Here is an 18,537-nt window from a genome sequence, read left to right as displayed (position 1 = left end):
ACACTGGTGTCAGAATATCTGCACTGGCTTACTTTTAAGCTACAAGGGAGTTCAAAATTTTGTTGCTGACATTTAAAGTCCCAAACAACTTGGGACCAGGATATCTAGCAGACCAGCTCCTCCTCAGGTGAACTTTAAGATCACCTGAGGATACTTTACTGATCATACCACAACCAGCATATTGTCATTTTAGTTGAATTAAGGAAGTATTTCCCAATATTGCATATTTCTCCCAAATTGCATTGTCTATGATACAGTACAAAGGATCTCCTTTAATAAACAGGAGGGGAGAGACTTATTCTAACTGCAGTTTAAATTATTTATGGAAAAATGACTGGCATTCATATATTTTTGTTTGCTTATCTATATCATTTGCACAGCTGTCCTAAGGAATACAATATTTAAAATTTAATAATATGGTTGCATGCCGTCCCAATCTCCGAGCGGTACAAGATTCTAGGGATTCCAGGCATTTGCCCAGAGCCCTGTTTAATTGGAATGAGTGACAGCAGAGATTCTGGTGTCTTTAGGATACAGTATATGGTTTATTTACACATATTTACAACCTGAGGCTAATCCTTACAAAAAACTGGCAACAGTGTTTCTTTCCTAAGTATTTCCCTCCTCTTTCCTTATTTTTAACAAAATATTATTACTACATAAGCTTTAGTTATTTTAAAAACACCAATATACCGATAATTCCTATTGAAACAAAGTATTTTGAAATATTATTGTGCTGGTTTGAATCATGGTGTATAATTCCAGGCTCTTTTATTGTGCATATTGTATTGTTGATCTGTACCTCCCATCATTTATTCTGCATTATTAAGAAATACTACTGAACTATATACCACGAATCAAATACTGCATTCGTCACAAAAACAGAATAGTTTGTTTTTATGTTCTTTCAGAGTTCCTGGAATAGCAAAACCATGAACAAGTTTTCTGTAAGATATGTTTATGTGGTTGACACCTAGTGGATTAAAGATGGAAGTGCTTCTTTAGAAAAGTTTGAGTTGAGCATGCTCTGGGCCTGTGCTTTTAGGAGTGGTTCCAAGATGGATCCCAGACCCAGAAACCATGACATGAAGCCAGCTGTTGTTTCATCTTATTGGTGTAGCCTACATACATTGAATTTTCTTGCATATATATTTCTGGGTACAGTTGGAAATTGTTTTACCAAGTGAAACTTGTAGCCAATGAATATCATAAAGAGTAAAGTTGTGGCCAGTGTTGACTGTCCAGCTTTAAGAACCTAGCTGCTGCATTTTTGTACAAATTTTGTTGAAAAGTCAGTATTTAAAGATAGATCCTTACAGTGCACTAATCTAGTTGAAAAGTTCAAGATTATTTAATCAGTCTTCAGAAGCTGTCAAAGACTTGATTCATGCTTCACTTAATGCCGCATAAAGCATAGTTGTGGTATACAGGAACACTCTTCTTAAATTACATAACCTTAATGCAACTCAGGAATGCAACTTAGGACTGTCTTCTGCAACTTGTTCATGACTGTCTTCTGCAACTTAGGACTGTCTTCTGCAACTTGTTAGGACTGTCTTCTGCAACTTGTTCATGACGGAACTATCACACTGGAGCCCTTACTTTCAAGTTAGCAATAGTTCTCTAGATGGTATCCAACAAAATCATACTAAACTGTTTTTTTATATTTTTGTAAATTACTTAGAAGGTGGTGGTGGGTTTGTTTTTACAATCAGGTGGTGTATAAATTTTGTTAAATCAATACTTTGAATAGACCCATTGAAATCAGTTAAGTTACTCATATTTATTTCAGTGGATCTACTATTAAGTATGACTTAGTTGGTTTGAACCCTTTATGTACAAATGTATTTGTTTTAATGATTCCCTTTGTCTAAGAAAAAATCCTGCTCTCTTAATAATACTAGACCTTTATGCGAATTTGAGGTTGTTCATTTTGCTTCACTTAAGTTATCTAAGTAGCCTTCCAACAGCTGTGCAAGGTAGGCCAGCATTAACCTTTCTTGCAAACAGGGAAGTGATTTGTAACTCCCTTTATCACATAGAGAGACCTTTTTGGGGTGTCTAACCTAAGCAGCAGTCTGGTTGTAGATTTCTAAAAATAAAAGGAAGAATTCACTGGCAAACCTTCCATCAGCACAGGTACTTCAGCTTTCCAGACACAACAGCCCCCCCTTTTTCTCCTGCATGCTCTTCTGGGGGTTCTCCTGATCCTTCCATGCCAATTTCAGGGGCGTGGGGAAGACACGGAGGGGGAGTCTGTTGTGTGTTTGAAGTCCTTGCACAGGCATCAGGTCACACCCACACCATACATTTGAAGCTCATTCCCCACCTACAAAGAATTCTGGGAACTATGGTTTATTAAGCTATGTAAACTACAGTTCCCTAGATTCTTTGGGAGAAACTGTGCTTTAAGTGCATAGTGCAGCTGTTTCACTGGGCTTACTCTTAGTGTGTGATTTGCACATGAAGGGTTTGCTGTGAGTACCATTCATCTGAATATCAATATATAGTAAATCTTGCTTAGGTTGAATAAAAAGTGTTTCCAGGCAAACTGCTTGCTATACTCAGCATTCAGACTGCCTTGTGACACAGGCAGGTGATTGGGCTACTATCTTATTTATACACATACTTAATGTGATAGGATTATTTTGGATTATTGTACTGTGCTCTATGTAGGCCTGCCCTTAAAGACAGCCCAGAAACTTCAGTTAGTGCAGAATGTGGCCTTCCATATGTTGAGCAGGGCAGCCAGCAGGAACCACATTACACAGATCCTAAAATATTTTTGGTGATTGCTTATTTGTTTCTGGGCTGAATTTAAGGTGCTGGTGTTGACTTGGGGGCCAGGTATCTGAAGGAGTGCCTCTCTCTCTCTGTCAGCCTGCCTGGTTTCTTTTCATTGTTCCCCAACCGGGGGTGATACATCAGATGGTAACGAGGACTAGGATCTTCTCCACAGTGGAACTGCAATTAAGGAATGCCCTCCTTTGGATGTATGGCAGGTGCTAACACCCTTGCATTTGGGTGCCTGGCTAAGACCTGTGTTTTGTCCAGGCATCTGTTAGATATTTTAATTGGTAATTTGAACTCTGTTTTTTTTTACCTGCTATTTTTAATACATGTGGATGTTTAACATTTGGTGTTTTAACATTTTGTAACCTTACCTGAGAACTGGAATGTGGGTGGGCTAAAAATGTTCTGAAATGTATGTATTTTCTTTTGTTTCAAATTAGATAGAAATAGTTATATTTATTTATTCTTTCTTTCCTCTAGTTACAAACATTTAATACTGCTGAATCCTGTAAAGATGTTCAGGACTTAACTAATGGTGTTGCCATGGCACAAGTACTTCATGAAATGTAAGTTACTTTAAAGTATGTGTGTTGAATTATTTTGGTTTTCTTGGATGTTTTGGTTTTCTCTTTCTTTTACACAGCAGTATTAGCACAATAAATCACATTCTTTTGTAACTGATCATCTGAGCTTTCTTCATAATCACTCTACCCTTCTTCCTTTATAAGGTACCCAACTTGTGTTATCTTGCAATTCAAATTTTTAAATACGATGGGAGGCAAAAGATGTGTGTTTGTGTGTTAAACTTACCAGTACATGGGAACAGTAATTGTGTAAACTTTTATTTGTGAAACTCTACTTTGCCTTACTAGCAGTCTTTTCCTACATACTTTTATAATAAAAATAGGACTGGAATTCAGTCATGACACTTTTGTGATATTTAATAAAAATGGATTGATTTTATTTTAGTGATGCTGCTTGGTTTGACAAAGTTTGGCTAAGCCGTATTAAAGAAGATGTTGGTGACAACTGGAGAATAAAGGTAATTGAAAATGTCTATGTGTGTCTACAAAAGATAACATTTCAAAGTTAAAACTATACAAAAAAAATATGAATACATCTTATTCTTTTTAAGTCCACTTGGTCTAGCAAGTTAAATTCCGAATCAAAGGCTAGTTCTTGCTCTGTGCCCTTCTGTGTAAAACAATGTATACACTTGAGGGATGTCCCAGATTGCTTTTATAGATCACCTCTATCAACTAAAATTTAATTTGCTTAATTTTGATGTCATGGTATTCTCTCATTGAAGTGCTAACATTGACCGCTCTTCATAGGCAACAGTGGAAAAATTGTGAACTTCTATTGTTGCAGTGATTCACCAGCAGTGTTCACATCCCTTCACCAGCAAAATTTAGAAGCAACAATGGATATAGTATTGCAGTTCCTTCAAGCTGAATTCATTTGTACGAAAAATACAATTTTTAAATGTTTTTGTAAATTCAGTTGGCAGGTGGGGGTAGGGAGAAATGTAACTTTTCAGTATTCTTTCCCCACCCTCATATTGCAGATGGAGGAGAGGAGGGGAGAGAGATTTGAGACTGGAGACTCATAGTAATACTGCAGTGTAATTTAACCCGCTGTTAATGTTGTCATACTGCAGATGTGAGCAGGGTTACAGCTTACAGTCATATGATCTGAACATTTGAGACTGTGCCTGAGGTGTGTAGTAACTTGCCACAACTGCCTTAAATAAAATATTTAAGAACTGTCACTTAGCAATCCTACAACCAGCATTTAGCAGTCTGAGGGGTTGCTGGAAGGAGCGTTAGTATTGATCTACCATAGAGGAGGCATGTTGGTGACCAGGAAACTCATTGAAAACAGTGAGCATGGAAATCCCACTTTAGACTTCTGCATTGGAAAAGTTGCATGGCATTGTGTCCCCATCTCTGAGATACCCACAGCTTACACTGATCTCTTACAGAAACCCAATTGTTCTTTGAAGGACTTGTATTTATTTTAATTTTTTTTGCTTTCACCTGAGGCTGTTCTGGTTTATGGTAATAATAGTAATATTAAGTAGTACACTGCAGTGTCCACCTGAACCAGTCATCTTCATATTTGTCACATTTGTTCAGTAAAGGCTGTCATTGAGACATTTAATGCCAAATGTGAAATACAGGAAAATCTTAGGAAAGTGAATTCACAGTCATAACCAATGTTTTCTTTTAAACCTTCTTAGGCCAGCAATTTGAAGAAGGTTCTTCAAGGAATTACAGATTATTATCATGAGGTATAGAAAAAACAGCAGCTGTTAAAGTAATACTTTGTTCACTATAGTCAAAGGCTAAATCTCAATTTGTTTGGTAGTGTTTTTGTTAAATCTTATCACGGGCATTGCTTCATATGTAAAATAGATACAGTGGTACCTCGGGTTAAATACTTAATTTGTTCCGGAGGTCCGTTCTTAACCTGAAACTTTTCTTAACCTGAGGTACCACTTTAGCTAATGGGGGCTTCCGCTGCCGCTGCGCCACTGCTGCGCGATTTCTGTTCTCATCCTGAAGCAAAGTTCTTAACCCAAGGTATTATTTCTGGGTTAGCGGAGTCTGTAAGCTGAAGCGTATGTAACCCGAGGTACCAATGTACATGCAAAATTGATCTGGGTGAGGTTTCCTGCATTTTTCTAACTTGAACACACCCTGTACTCTGTCACCTGAAAACGGAAGCACTTTCTAAAAGTGCTTATTTATGCATTATTTTGCAGGATGTTGCAACATTTAGAAGCTAGTACATATATATAAAAATATGAGCCAGATCCTAAGCCAAGATTTACAGGCAAAGTCCATGCTGCTTTGCCTCCCTTCTTTAGCAGCTCCTTGTTCCAAATCTCTGCTACCACCACTCCTCTTTCTACACTCACTGCAGAGTTTGCAGCATCAAGCCTGACTTGGTGGCACTGGTTTAGGGACATGCTAGTTGCTGAAAACTCTTGAGGGCAGGCCGCACAACTGTTTTCTCACTTCCTACTCACCCTTAATCATCAAGTAATGACAGACATGGATCATCAGCCAGATTTTTTTCAAGTGTGTGTGTGTGTGTCTTCCCTCTAGTTTTTTCCTGACTGGACTTGTTCTAATGTACCTGTATACTTTAATAAATTCCAGCAGACCCTGTAAAATGTACTTGGTGCATGCATGATCAAAAAGAAAGTGTCCTTTACCACAAAGAAAGCTAGAGAGTTTTAACTTCTGCCTGCCTTCCAAATAATCTGACAAATTCTGCCTTCATGGACTAATTTCCTCCTCATGTCATTATGAAATTATAATGACAGATTTTCTTTGCAGTTTTTAGGTCAGCAGATTTCAGAAGATCTCCTTCCTGATTTAAGCCAGATATCTGAACATTCTGATCCAGTAGAGCTGGGCAGGTTACTGCAGCTTATTTTAGGCTGTGCGGTCAACTGCGAAAAGAAACAAGGTAAATGCTTTTCCTATGAATCAGCCACCTTCTGCTGAGTTTTATGGATCATACTAGCTTGCATGGAGAAGTTGTGAAATAGCTTGCGGAGATGAAACTGAAAGGGCACACAGCCTCTATTCTGTATGATTTGTGAAGTGAAGTGAAAAGGGTGGTATCCCAACTAACCTATCTTATCAGTGCAAGGATTTATGCTTGGGCAATGGAACGTTCTCCCCTCTTCCCTGCAGTTCATGCCCAACACCCTCCCGTAGTTAAAAAAATATTTTTTTAAACCTTAAACTCTGCATGTGAGTTCTCAACATGTTTTAAAACTTTTGGTTAACAGAATGGATGCTATTTTAATAAATAATAATTTAAAAAATAAAATCAGATGTGAGACTCAGAATTCCAGTGTGCTCTAACTTTTGTTTTCAGTCTTCTGACCAACCCAAAACTGCAATCCAAACTGCTTCTTCTTGAAGTTAAATTCTTGATGAACATCTAAGAAAATGTGTTTAGAACCACGGGTGTAAATTACCTTGACAGCTTGTTAATCTGTACCCTCAAATAGAATGACAGAGAATTCTGATTATGGAGTAACTCTGAATGTCATATAACTGAACCCATCCCACAGCCACATGTTTGGTGATGAGTATTTCTGCATTTTAGAGGGAATTAACTACAGCTATAGTTACAAGAATTGCAGTCTGGCTAAAATGTTAATAATGATATTTTAACCTGCTACAGTATTTTCCATAATGAGTACTACAGAAATGTTAATACTTGGTTAGAAGTAAGGTTTTGGGGTGGGATGGGGGGGTAGAGAAAATATGAAAGGGGTAATTTCTGTCTCCAGGTTTTTTAGGATATTTCTTCTTACAGAAAACAAACTTTTGCTAATTTTATCTTGTAGAGCATATACAAGTTATAATGACACTAGAGGAGTCTGTCCAACACGTTGTTATGGCTGCTATTCAAGAGGTAAGAAGTAGTTATAATACACACCAAAAATGAAATCATTTTCTTTTCTTAAAAAAAAATCAAAGGGTAGGGGATCTCCAGGACTGCAATAGTAACAAAACAATTGATCCTGGTTATCTCAGAATCTCTCGTTACCCTACTATCTTCTACATAGTTTAAAATAAGTTGTTTGATCAAAGTCTGGTTTCTCTGCAGGCACTATTTTGAGGGATTTGATGTAAAGAGGGCACACATATGCATAAATGTATCTAGCTTTAGTGAGCATTGCACTTTTTAAACTTCACATAGGAAGTGCCATGTTATATTTATCTAAATTTGGATGTGTGTGTCTTATGTTTTGATATTTTTAGAAAATCTCCAATGAAGTGTTCTTAAAGGGGGAAATGCAATTCGATCTATGAACTGGACTGATTCAGATTGTTTGTGCCAGTTTGGCATCTCGAAGACAAAGAACATGACAAGACAAACGGAAATTTTTGATGGCTTTTAGCTAACACATAGGAGGGACGTGGGTGGCGCTGTGGGTAAAAACCTCAGCGCCTAGGACTTGTGCTGCGTTCCGTGTGCTGCGCTGGCTCACCAGATGCAGCTTGTCACGCTGGCCACGTGACCCGGAAGTGTCCTCGGACAGCGCTGGCCCCCGGCCTCTTAAGTGAGATGGGCGCACAACCCTAGAGTCTGGCAAGACTGGCCCGTACGGGCAGGGGTACCTTTACCTTTACCTTTAGCTAACACATGTCTTGTGGGTCAGCATAAAGTATACCTCATATAATCAATAGCAAAAAGGCTATTTTTATTTGAAGAGATTTAAGAACACAACTGGAACTGCCTCTAACCTAGAAACCCATAAAGATGTTATGTGTGTTTTTGATGGGCACTGTTAGTTGGGCTCAAGGTTTTAGACATTAGTTTAAAACTTAGAGAAATATGTTGTACATCACTTCTTCTTTTTTAAACATTGCAGTTGATGAGCAAAGAAATAGTGGGCTTTGTAAGTGAGTTGCCTGGCGATCTGGAGCAACAGGTAATTTTTATATGTAATGTTTCCAGCAGTGTTTAAGCCCTTATTTTATTTTTACCATAAGTTTCCACCTAGTGGATTTATCATTGTGTTCACCCAGTCATTTCTTTCTGTCCTAAGAGCCACACAGTGGTCACTGAATGAAATGATCTTTGAGTTCTGCAGTGGGAATTGCCCAGGACCATGACCGCAAGGTGTGGCTGGTTTTCAGATTTCTCACAGCCTGAAGGCCTGGATGTCTCAGTTCTAGAATACAGTGGTGCCTCGCAAGACGAAAAGAATCCGTTCCGCGAGGCTCTTCGTCTTGCTGTTTTTTCGTCTTGCGAAGCAAGCCCATTAGCGGATTAGCGCTATTAGCGGCTTAGCGGGCTTAGCGGATCAGCTGATAAGCAGCTTAGCGTCTTAGCAGATCAGCTGTTAAACGGCTTAGCGAATCAGCTGGTAAGCGGCTTAGCGGATCAGCTGTTAAGCGGCTTAGCGGATCAGCTGTTAAGCGGCTTAGCGGATCAGCTGATAAGCAGCTTAGCGGCTTGGGAAAAAGGGGGGGGGAGGGAAAAAAACCCGCAGGAACTCGCAAGACATTTTCGTCTTGCGAAGCAAGCCCATAGGAAATTCATTTTGCGAAGCACCTCCAAAACGGAAAACCCTTTCTTCTAGCGGGTTTTCCGTCTTGCGAGGCATTCGTCTTGTGGGGCACCACTGTAACTAAAAGCACCATAATTTGAGGATAGGTGAAATTCAGGCTAATGCCTTCAAAGGAAGCAGATTTGAACCAAATATCGAAGGGGAGGGGAGGGGTCACACTTCCTAAGACTTAGTTTCCATTTACCCAGCGTTCTGTGTTAGTTATTTGGTGCCTGTCTATCATCTTCACAGTAGGGGGATGCTGGGTATGTATGGTCATTAAATATATATTTATACTGAAAACAAAAACTCTCCAACATTTTGAAGCTGAAAAGAACATTGGAAGAACTCAATGAAGTACTAGCAGAAAAAGAAGAGCTGAAACAAAGATGCCAAGAACTAGACCTACAGGTAAGCTCATATTTTGTTCCTAAGTGCTTTTCTATAAGCAGATTAATTTTGTAAATTTGATAGTTTTTCAAAATCACATTTCTGCCAGTTTCCCCTTTATAGCATTCACATAGTTGATTTTTCTGTTCTACAGTTTTTTGTGAGTTGTGCTGTTCATCGTGCAATGCCTCATCTCTGCTTATAGTGAAGAAGGTTGTATATCAGGTTCTTCTTGCATTCCTGAGGCCAGAGTTTCATTTTGGAAACTTGGATAATATGTATTATCACTTTATTCCATGTAGCTGCAGTGCTTTTTTCTGGCTGGGGTTTGAGCAGCAGCATAAGGCCACCATCTGTGACTTTATGCCAGCAGAAGAATTATTCACTTTAAAGTGCCTTAAAGTGCTCGTGCAATGGTTCAAAAGGCTGTAGCAGTTTCAGTAGTGCTCTGTAATGCTCTGTTCAGAGATCCATTGTTTTCAGGGAACGGGAAGAGCCATTAGTTTTTTAATAGCATCTGCTAACCAGACATGTCCATCTGTGCTCCTCACTGCCATTGTTGGATGTACCTTATTTACTGTGTAATATTGTCCTTTGTGGCAGCCATTTGATTCTGTCTTGCATTACGGTTAGTAGTTTGTGCAATTGAGTTTTTAATTAGGAATTTATAGATCAAATGCACTAAATACCTTTTCTGCCTGAATTCTGACTAGCAAGGCTAGTTGACCCAACATTGCAAAAGGGACACATTTCCTGTTATTTAAACTGGCAGAAGGTAGAAATGACAGTGATTGCAATTCTGTGGACACTTAATTGGGAATTGGCACTGTTGAATTTAGTAAATCTTTTTTTGTGCAAACACGCATAGGATTGGACTGTAAGGAGAAGTAATGGAATAGGCTGAATATTTAAAGGGAGGGACAGTATGTCTGTGTAATCCACCTTAAGTTTTTTGGGAAATGTAAATTTTTAAATAATAATAATAATAATAATAATAATAATAATAATAATAATAATAGTGCTGAATGTCTATCCTGACCCTGACCTTGCTTATCTCTAGTCTAAAAAATGTAAAATATATTTTGGCTAGCCTGGCACAATTAACGAATGCCTCTGTGATATACTGAATATATGTTTATTTGAAAATCAAGAAAAAAATTACTTCTTGCTTAAACTAATTGTTAATAAATTCACTTATAAGGTCTCAGTCTCCCATGATTCTTTACAAGAATTTATGAAAGGTAGGTTTCTTTTTGTTTCAGGGAAAAGTAACCCAAAGAGCACAATGCATTCTAAGTACCAATGAACTAACATGTGACTTGCTCTGACGTTTGATATTTTAAAATTAACACAATGGCTTTTACTAGAAAAGGCTTAAGAGCTCTGTTCTTTTAATCTGCGGCTCCTTTATGACTGTTAATATACTTACTGTTGTGTTCCCATTTCTTAGCTAGCAGCGTTTTCAGAAATAATTGCAAAATGCATGTTCTTGTATATGATGCTGTCTTATGGCTCCAGGAGTTCATTTTTGCCATAGCCATTCACTGCTGAGTATTAGTACCATGTAGTGTTTATATCTTCAGTTTACCAACCTGGGAATATTTTTCTCCCTAAGACTTCTTCATGCCATTTTATTTCTACTTATGCTGTACCCTGGTAACCTTATCTGAATGGACTCTGGCCTGATCTAGCATGGCAGTTCTTGCATCCTTATGCAGAGGGAATGGAAATTGCCTGGAAACTGGATCAGACTAGAGTCCTTCTGGTTTTTCATTCAAAAACAAAGCATGGCGGTGAAGTCTTCCCCTTGTTGATTATCCCAGCATCTAATATGCAGAAGTGCAATGTCTCTTTCCATGCAGGTAATGTTTTGCTACTGTGGCTGATAGGACTTGCAGTGTAATCAAAGTTAAGGTATTTCCAGCCAAGATCTGAATTGCTGCAAGTGGAGAGAAAATAGCCACATGACAGTTCCATGTGTAGATTTGCAAAGAGCAACGCAAGAATTTGAGCCACACAAGGCAGTAGAACTGCCGCTCATAAGCACATGGAAGCCTGAGTGATTAGGCTTTTTGTCTCATGAAAGGTTTTACTACAACTGTCTGGGGTAAGAGCGCAGTGGCAGTAGCTGCCTTATGAACTGAAGATCTACTTTGGAACTCAGCCTAAGCCCAAAGCCCTAAAGACACAAATCCACTGAAATAAAATCAATGGGACTTTCTTCTACAAAATTTGATTATGTACATAAAAACAAGCATGCTATAATTTAATACAAGATAATAAAACTTTAGCAAAGGCAACCACTTAAAAATCTTTTTTGCTGCTAAACTGCACTTTGTGAAACACATTATTTCACTGGGGTCAGTTACCTGTACATTTTCGTCAGCTGTTTTGATGGATGAACTATAATCCTGAAGTGGGTTCTACCTCTTTAGGTGGCTGCCCTTCAAGAAGAAAAGAGCAGTTTGATGTCTGAAAATGAGATTATGAATGACAGATTGGACCAGCTGGATGGTTCTCTTGATGATACAAATACTGCAGTTGCAAAGAAGTATTTCAATGCACAAATGCAACTAGAGCAACTACAGGAAGAAAATTTCAGGTATGGATTGTTGTCATTTGATAGCCCTATCACTTCCAGTAAACTCTTAAATGGACTCCTTTAATGCACTCCATGGTGTTGTCATTGAAAACAGTTCAGAAACTACAACTCATACAGAAACTGCAGCCTGATTGTTCTTAGTAGAAGTAAGCCAGTCATATCATGTTACTCTAATTTTTGTGTAGCTGCAGTGGCTTTACTTATAAAGCCAGAACAGCCTGGGCCAAGTGTGCTTGTGGAATACCTTCTCTCATATTTACTTGCTCATTCGTGAATATCTCTTGAAGAGGCCTTGTTTAGGGTTCTGCCACTAAGGACAGTTCATAGTTTAGGAATTAATGATACCACCTGTTCAGTAGTTCCACCTAAGCTGTGGAATGCAATCTGTAGAAAAGCTAGAAAGCTAGAAAGACTACTTGGTGGTCGTCTTCTTCCTCTTCTTCTTTTGCCTTGTGTAAAAAATATATACATTTTCCACCAGGCTGTTGGCAAAGGAAATATCCTTCCCCCTCCTATTGTGGCCCTATCTACCATAATTATGCTGTTTTTAATTATTGTAATCTGTTGTTTTATCTTATTTGTTTTTATTTTATGTCTTAATAGCTTTAGTTTATCCATCATCTTAATCTAATTTATGAGTAGACTAGAAACAGAATAGGTGCAAAACCTACATTTTAAAAATGTTGTTATTTAGACAGGACAGCCAATCTATATAAACTTGCCCTTTGTATCCATGCACATAAGGAATTTTGTAAATGCCCTTTGCATGATAAAACACTGTTAAATATTATTGTTTCACCACTGCAATAAATGTGCAGTAAGGTAAACGAATACACATGACTTGTGTTTAAAGAAGGGACTAATGGGAAATATTTTCAGTAATCCTATTTTGTTTATGTAAAGGCTTGAAACTGCAAAAGATGATTATCGTGTTCATTGTGAAGAACTTGAGAAACAACTGGTTGAGCTTCAGCATCGGAATGATGAACTGACCTCTCTGGCAGAAGAATCAAGGGCTCTAAAAGATGAGATTGATGTTCTTAGGTATGCTAAAAATCAAATTTCACTCCTGCTGAAGGCTGTGTCAGTTCTACAGTTTGAAAAAGCTTGGAATTTCTTATAAACTGAAGTACTCTATTTTGCAATAATCAATCCTGCATGAATGAGCAAATTTAAAGAGATCAATAGAGAACATTACATTGTAATATAGTACATGTTAATTAAGGGTTTGTATCACTGAAGCTGCCAAAACTATTCTAAGTGATATTTAATGTCCTAGTCCTGAAAATGAAAAATATCCCAAGAACTAAGAGATGTTATCATGGATTTTTTTATTTATATGTCTTCATGCATGTAACTGATAACTTAAGAAAATAGGATACCTTATATGCCATGAAAAGTAATATCCCACCACCACCATATCCTATTTCCCATAACTGTGTGGGAGTCAAAGCAAAGGTAAATTGTTTAGTGTTATACCATAGATTAAACTTTATTAGGATAAATAAATTTACTGATTCCATTTCCATGTTGCACCATAATATTGGCTACCTGGGTTTCTTATATCCTGATTCAGTAACAGTAAGTGGAGACCCCATGAAGTGTGTGTGAGGGAGAGGGAGACGGAGCGAGCTCTATTGGCATGTTGCACTAAAACCTTCTGTATACTTGGTTGAAGGTAACCCTATCCAACACAGGACTTGCTTCAGAGTCTGCCTGAATAGGATTGAGAATGCTAATCTGAGGGTCCATAGTGACAATTGAAGCAGGGCCGTCTTTATTCTAGATCTGTTAATCCAGAACTCTTTTGTCTCCAGCTCCACCCATCATCAGCTCTAGCATACGCCTGAGAGGATGTAGAAAAAAAATATTGCCTGCCCTTGTATTTGTTGTCGTACAACAGCTATTTTGTGTAATAACCCGTTTTGAGAATAGAGGCCTAACCTTTCTCTTAAGGCCCATATGCATATTTCATTTACATTGGCGATCCATCATGAATTCTGCTTGAGGATTCATCGCCATCAAATAGTGTTATGTAAAAAAAGTCCTAATATCTCAGCTGGGAGCTTTCTCTGCCTGAGCCCCATGGCTTGTATCATTCTATGAAAAACAAAATTCTAAAGAATAAATGTTTGCCACATTAGTTCACATTCTACTCTTGGGTATCTGCTGGCACTAGAAGCAGTTAGAGACATGATTTTTTAAAGAACTCAACTTTTGTAGTGCCCATATTTCTGAGAAAGACACACACAGGACGCTTTGCTCCTATAGGACGCTTGCTGACAAGACAAACAAGCTGGAGTCAACCGTTGAGGTTTACCGCAAAAAACTGGAGGACCTGAATGACTTTCGCAGACAGGTGAAATCGCTTCAGGAAACAAATATGATGTATATGCACAATACCGTTAGCCTAGAGGAAGAGCTGAAGAAAGCCAACGCAGCCCGTGCACAGCTAGAAACTTACAAAAGGCAGGTAAGAGATAAGCTTTGCTTCACATCCTCTTTGTACTTCTGTTTTTCCTTATTATTTCAGCTCTTAATAGGTTGTGGTGTTTGGATCAGAATTGATTCAAATGTAAATTTAAGCCTTGCCACCATGCCAACCCCAAATTTGCAGCAGCTTCCATTCCTGCCACATATTTATATGGTATGTTATTTCCCCCAATGGAACACTTGCCAGTGCACAGTGACTCCAATATTTACCCTCATATCTTTAAAGAGACAGCACAGGGGCAGCAGTTTGCATGTATTAAATCCACATATATTGCTGTGAGGTCTTTCCTGTTTTCCTTTTGCATCCTAGAAGTGTACTCCACTGCAGAGGTGGACTCTGTGTTTATGGAAGAACACACAGAGAGCTGCCCCGTCATGAAAATGAATGATGCAACCCCTATAAGTGTGCTGATTGTGCCCACTAAAGTTTGCATGCCTACAGCCAGCAGCTGGATCAGGGTACTTAGCTCCAAAGAAATTAAAAGGATATTTCTTTGTAGAATATTCCACTAAAGAATTCAAATGATACCGGCTGAATCTGGTGACTTGGAAGTTGAAGATACAGTGTGGTATTTGTCTGCTTGCTAAAGAGATAGTGGTCAGGGGTACATCTGAAATGTTTTAAATGAACAGCTAAACGTTGGACACAAAGTCATTATTAGATTAAAACAGGGTGTTTGTAATGTTGCTGAAAGGGAGTGCAAACCTGGTTATTAGAACTCATGAAGGCATTCATGTTAAATGACACTTAAATTCTGATGGTGGTATTCTTTCTTCCCCACTCCCACCCTTAGAACAATTTTTAAATAAACCAGTTTAGAAGCCCTTTAAGACAACATGTGTTTGCCTTTTCAAACAAGGTCCAAGAACTTCATAACAAACTTTCTGAAGAATCCAAAAGAGCTGATACACTAGCATTTGAACAGAAGCGACTGGAAGAGAAGCATGATGCGTTAATTAAAGAGAAAGAGGTACAGCTTCTAAAAGTGTAATAGAAATGTATTCGTATGTTTTTCTCCAGATACCTGGGATGCAAGATAGGTAGGCGGATATCATATTGATGGGGACCATTTTCTCTTCTTGCCAAGTAATGTAACCCTCTGAATCTCAAGGGATTTAACTGCAGAGATTGAGAGGCAGAAGGTAGCAATGCTGTAATTAAAATAGTTATTAAATAGTATAAAAATGAGATTTGCTGAACACAGCAAATATACTGCTTGAAGTCAGGGCTGACAGGATCTGCCAGTTTCAAATCGCTCAGTTTCTCATTTTTCCAGTCTTCAGTTCTCCATATTTCTACAGCAATTTGCAATTATAAAAAAAGCTCATGAAAATTCATTAGCGTTATAGTGTGCATTTCTCCTAACACATTTTTGTATGCAGTTTTGACTAGTGTCAAAACTTTTTTTTTGCAATCAATTTATCCTAATATAATGTATTATTGCACGTCATTTTCACTAGCATATTCACTTTTATGTACACTTTCCCCTAATACATGTGCTGTCAAAAACATTTTGGTTGGAGGACTACATTGCAAAGTTTTGAAGGGTGGCTGTGCTTCAGTTCTCATATTGTTTCTGAATTTGCAAATTTGATAGATTCACCTCAACTTAATTTCACTCCCGTTCCTAGTTGAAGCAGATTGTATGTTGGTTTATGAGCTCTTAAACATTGAATAGTTGTTTAAACAGTGGTTTAACCAGAAAAAGCCAAGGTTTATATTTAGGTCAATTTAGTTAAAGTATTCGTAAATGTTTCTGCCAGCTTTCTACCAGCTATAGGCCCCAACCTATTTGAGGTGAGACAAAATGGAATGAAATGTTTGTAAGATTTCAGGTTTTCAGGTCTCCTTATCCATTACAGTCCCTCAAACACCTGAATGCTGTGCGTTTCTCTAGAGTGGTACTCATTATAGTGCAGGGAAGCTTCAGCAGAAAGAAGCTAACAAAAAAATATAAAGAAACTAACCTGGCTTCCATTGTCCATGTTCTACAACTTATTGTCTGGAGTACTGTAATGCCCTTGAAGACAGTAGGCTGCTGCTAGTGTAGAATGCTGCAGCCATGCTGATAAGTGGAGGAGCTAAGTGAAGCTATGTATCACCAGTCCTGAAAGCACTGCACTGGCTCCCAGCGAGCTGCCAGGTCTAATTCAAGGTACTAATACTAGCATAGGTAAAGGGACCCCTGACCATTAGGTCCAGTCGTGGCCGACTCTGGGGTTGCGGCGCTCATCTCGCTTTATTGGCCGAGGGAGCCGGTGTACAGCTTCCAGGTCATGTGGCCAGCATGACAATACTAGCATATAAAGCCCAAAATTACTTGGGAGCCAAAGTACTTAAAAATGTCAACCATCTTGTACTCTACGATCACCAGGGGAGACCTTGGTGGTGGTGCCAGTACTGGGAGCTGCCCAATTCGCAGTGACTCATTACAGGAATTTTTCCGTGGCAGTTCATTCATGCAAGCTGTGGGGCATGCAGACGTGTTATGCCTGATGCCAACACACCTTGTGGCATGCTCACGGGGCCACCATGGAACTTGGAGCGGGGGCAGCCATTTCGGAATTTTGCAGGAGTCTCACTTGACACCCCGGGAGGAAAACAGATAGAACATAGACAGAGAAAAAAATGCATTTCACATTTACCACTCTTAAACTTTGTTTTATTTTCAGAGATTGATAGTTCAGCGTGATGCACTGAAAGAGACAAATGAAGAGCTCAGGTGTTCACAGATGCAGCAGGATCACCTGAACCAAACGGGTATATGTGTTTCCTTCCTGTGGAATCATGTTATTCTTTAAGCTATAGATAGCTTTATTACTTTACTATTATCTTTTCAGATGCATCTGCTGTGAAAAGTTACGAAAATCTTGCTGCTGAAATTCTGCCTGTGGAATATAGGTAAGAAAGGAGCCTAGAATGTTTGCAGAATGAGAGCTGGAATGCAGTCGTGTGACTGAATAATTGAAAAGACATACTCCCATAAATGGAAAAAGTGAATGTTTTAAACTTGCATATCTCATAATGCATTCGCTGTATAAACTTGTCCTAAACTTGTCCTGTAATGAAATATAGAAAGTCCCACTGGATTCTTATGGACAACTTCATACATTTTTTTGCAGTGTGAAACTTTACTTCTAGGGCCCAAATCCAGAAGGCAATATCATTTTAAATTTCCTTCCTGGAGAAAAAGATATCCAGCCCCACTTCCCAGCTGCTTCTTTGATTTCACCCCTTCCAACTTAATATTAGTGTTCAAACTTTTCTTTTCTTTTAATTAGGAGCTGCTTTAAAGCAGGAAGCGAGTGTTAAAAAGCTCTACAGTACTTGAACCGTTCTATCACTACCACTTAGTGCAATTTGGTGCATGCTTACTCAGAAGTAAGGGCCATTGAATTCAGTGAGACTTATTCCTAGGTAAAAGTACAGTCATACCTTGTGTTGCATCCACTTCAAGTTGCGTCTTTTCGCGTTACGTCCCATGGCAACCCGGAAGTACCGGAACATGTTACTTCTGGGTTTCGCTGCTTGCACATGTGCAGAAGTGCTAAATCGCGAGCGGTGGGCATTTCATGTTATGGACGGGCCTCCAGGACAGATCCCATCCGTAACATGAGGTACCACTGTATAGTATTAACAGCCTTGAATTTCTGAGTCAAGGCTTTTTTACTGGAGTGAAATTGAAATAATATCATATGACCTGTTCTACAACCATACTTGATACCTGTACATTGTAACGTAGAATGCCTCGTTATATATATTTGTGGGGGAAATGCCACTGATAAAAGCTAAACTTCTTGTAAAACACCTTTGTTTATAATTTTGTGTTTGAACCTCAGAGAAATGTTCATCCGGCTGCAGCATGAAAACAAGATGCTCCACTTGCAACAAGAGGGATCAGAAAATGAACAAATTGTGGAGCTTCAAGAGAAGCTAGAACAAAAGCATCGAACAATAAATGAATTAGAGACTGAAAACAGGTATCCTCCCCCCCCCCCACTTAAAAGGGCAGGATTTGACTAATGAACCCCGTCTGCTGGAGCCCTGCACCAGGACTTTCCCTTGCATGACTGGTCTTTCCCCTCTCTGCTCCCCGCTATAAGCCTCCTGAAATTGGCTCAGGCCATGGGGGTTTGGGAGAACTCCCCAAACTGGCATGTGGGAACAGGG

General features: G+C 38.8%; 1 protein-coding gene across 2 annotated transcripts in view; it reads left to right on the top strand.

The window, feature by feature from the left end:
* HOOK1 (hook microtubule tethering protein 1) overlaps positions 1-18,537 on the top strand; it is a 55,748-nt gene that overhangs the window by 27,053 nt on the left and 10,158 nt on the right. For both annotated transcript variants that reach the window (XM_053392259.1, XM_053392258.1), the window contains exons 2-15: positions 3,274-3,359; positions 3,763-3,835; positions 5,036-5,086; positions 6,141-6,273; positions 7,169-7,236; positions 8,201-8,260; positions 9,209-9,292; positions 11,707-11,873; positions 12,777-12,917; positions 14,145-14,346; positions 15,227-15,337; positions 17,040-17,127; positions 17,208-17,268; positions 18,207-18,347. In XM_053392259.1, coding sequence (XP_053248234.1) covers positions 3,337-3,359; positions 3,763-3,835; positions 5,036-5,086; positions 6,141-6,273; positions 7,169-7,236; positions 8,201-8,260; positions 9,209-9,292; positions 11,707-11,873; positions 12,777-12,917; positions 14,145-14,346; positions 15,227-15,337; positions 17,040-17,127; positions 17,208-17,268; positions 18,207-18,347 — 1,403 coding nt within the window. In that variant the 5' untranslated portion in view covers positions 3,274-3,336. The remainder of the gene's footprint in view (positions 1-3,273; positions 3,360-3,762; positions 3,836-5,035; positions 5,087-6,140; positions 6,274-7,168; positions 7,237-8,200; positions 8,261-9,208; positions 9,293-11,706; positions 11,874-12,776; positions 12,918-14,144; positions 14,347-15,226; positions 15,338-17,039; positions 17,128-17,207; positions 17,269-18,206; positions 18,348-18,537) is intronic.

This window comes from Podarcis raffonei, chromosome 6, assembly GCF_027172205.1.
Source record: "Podarcis raffonei isolate rPodRaf1 chromosome 6, rPodRaf1.pri, whole genome shotgun sequence".
Lineage (NCBI taxonomy): Eukaryota > Metazoa > Chordata > Lepidosauria > Squamata > Lacertidae > Podarcis > Podarcis raffonei.
Note: the sequence above shows the minus strand (reverse complement) of the source record. Positions and strands in the feature narration are given on the sequence as shown.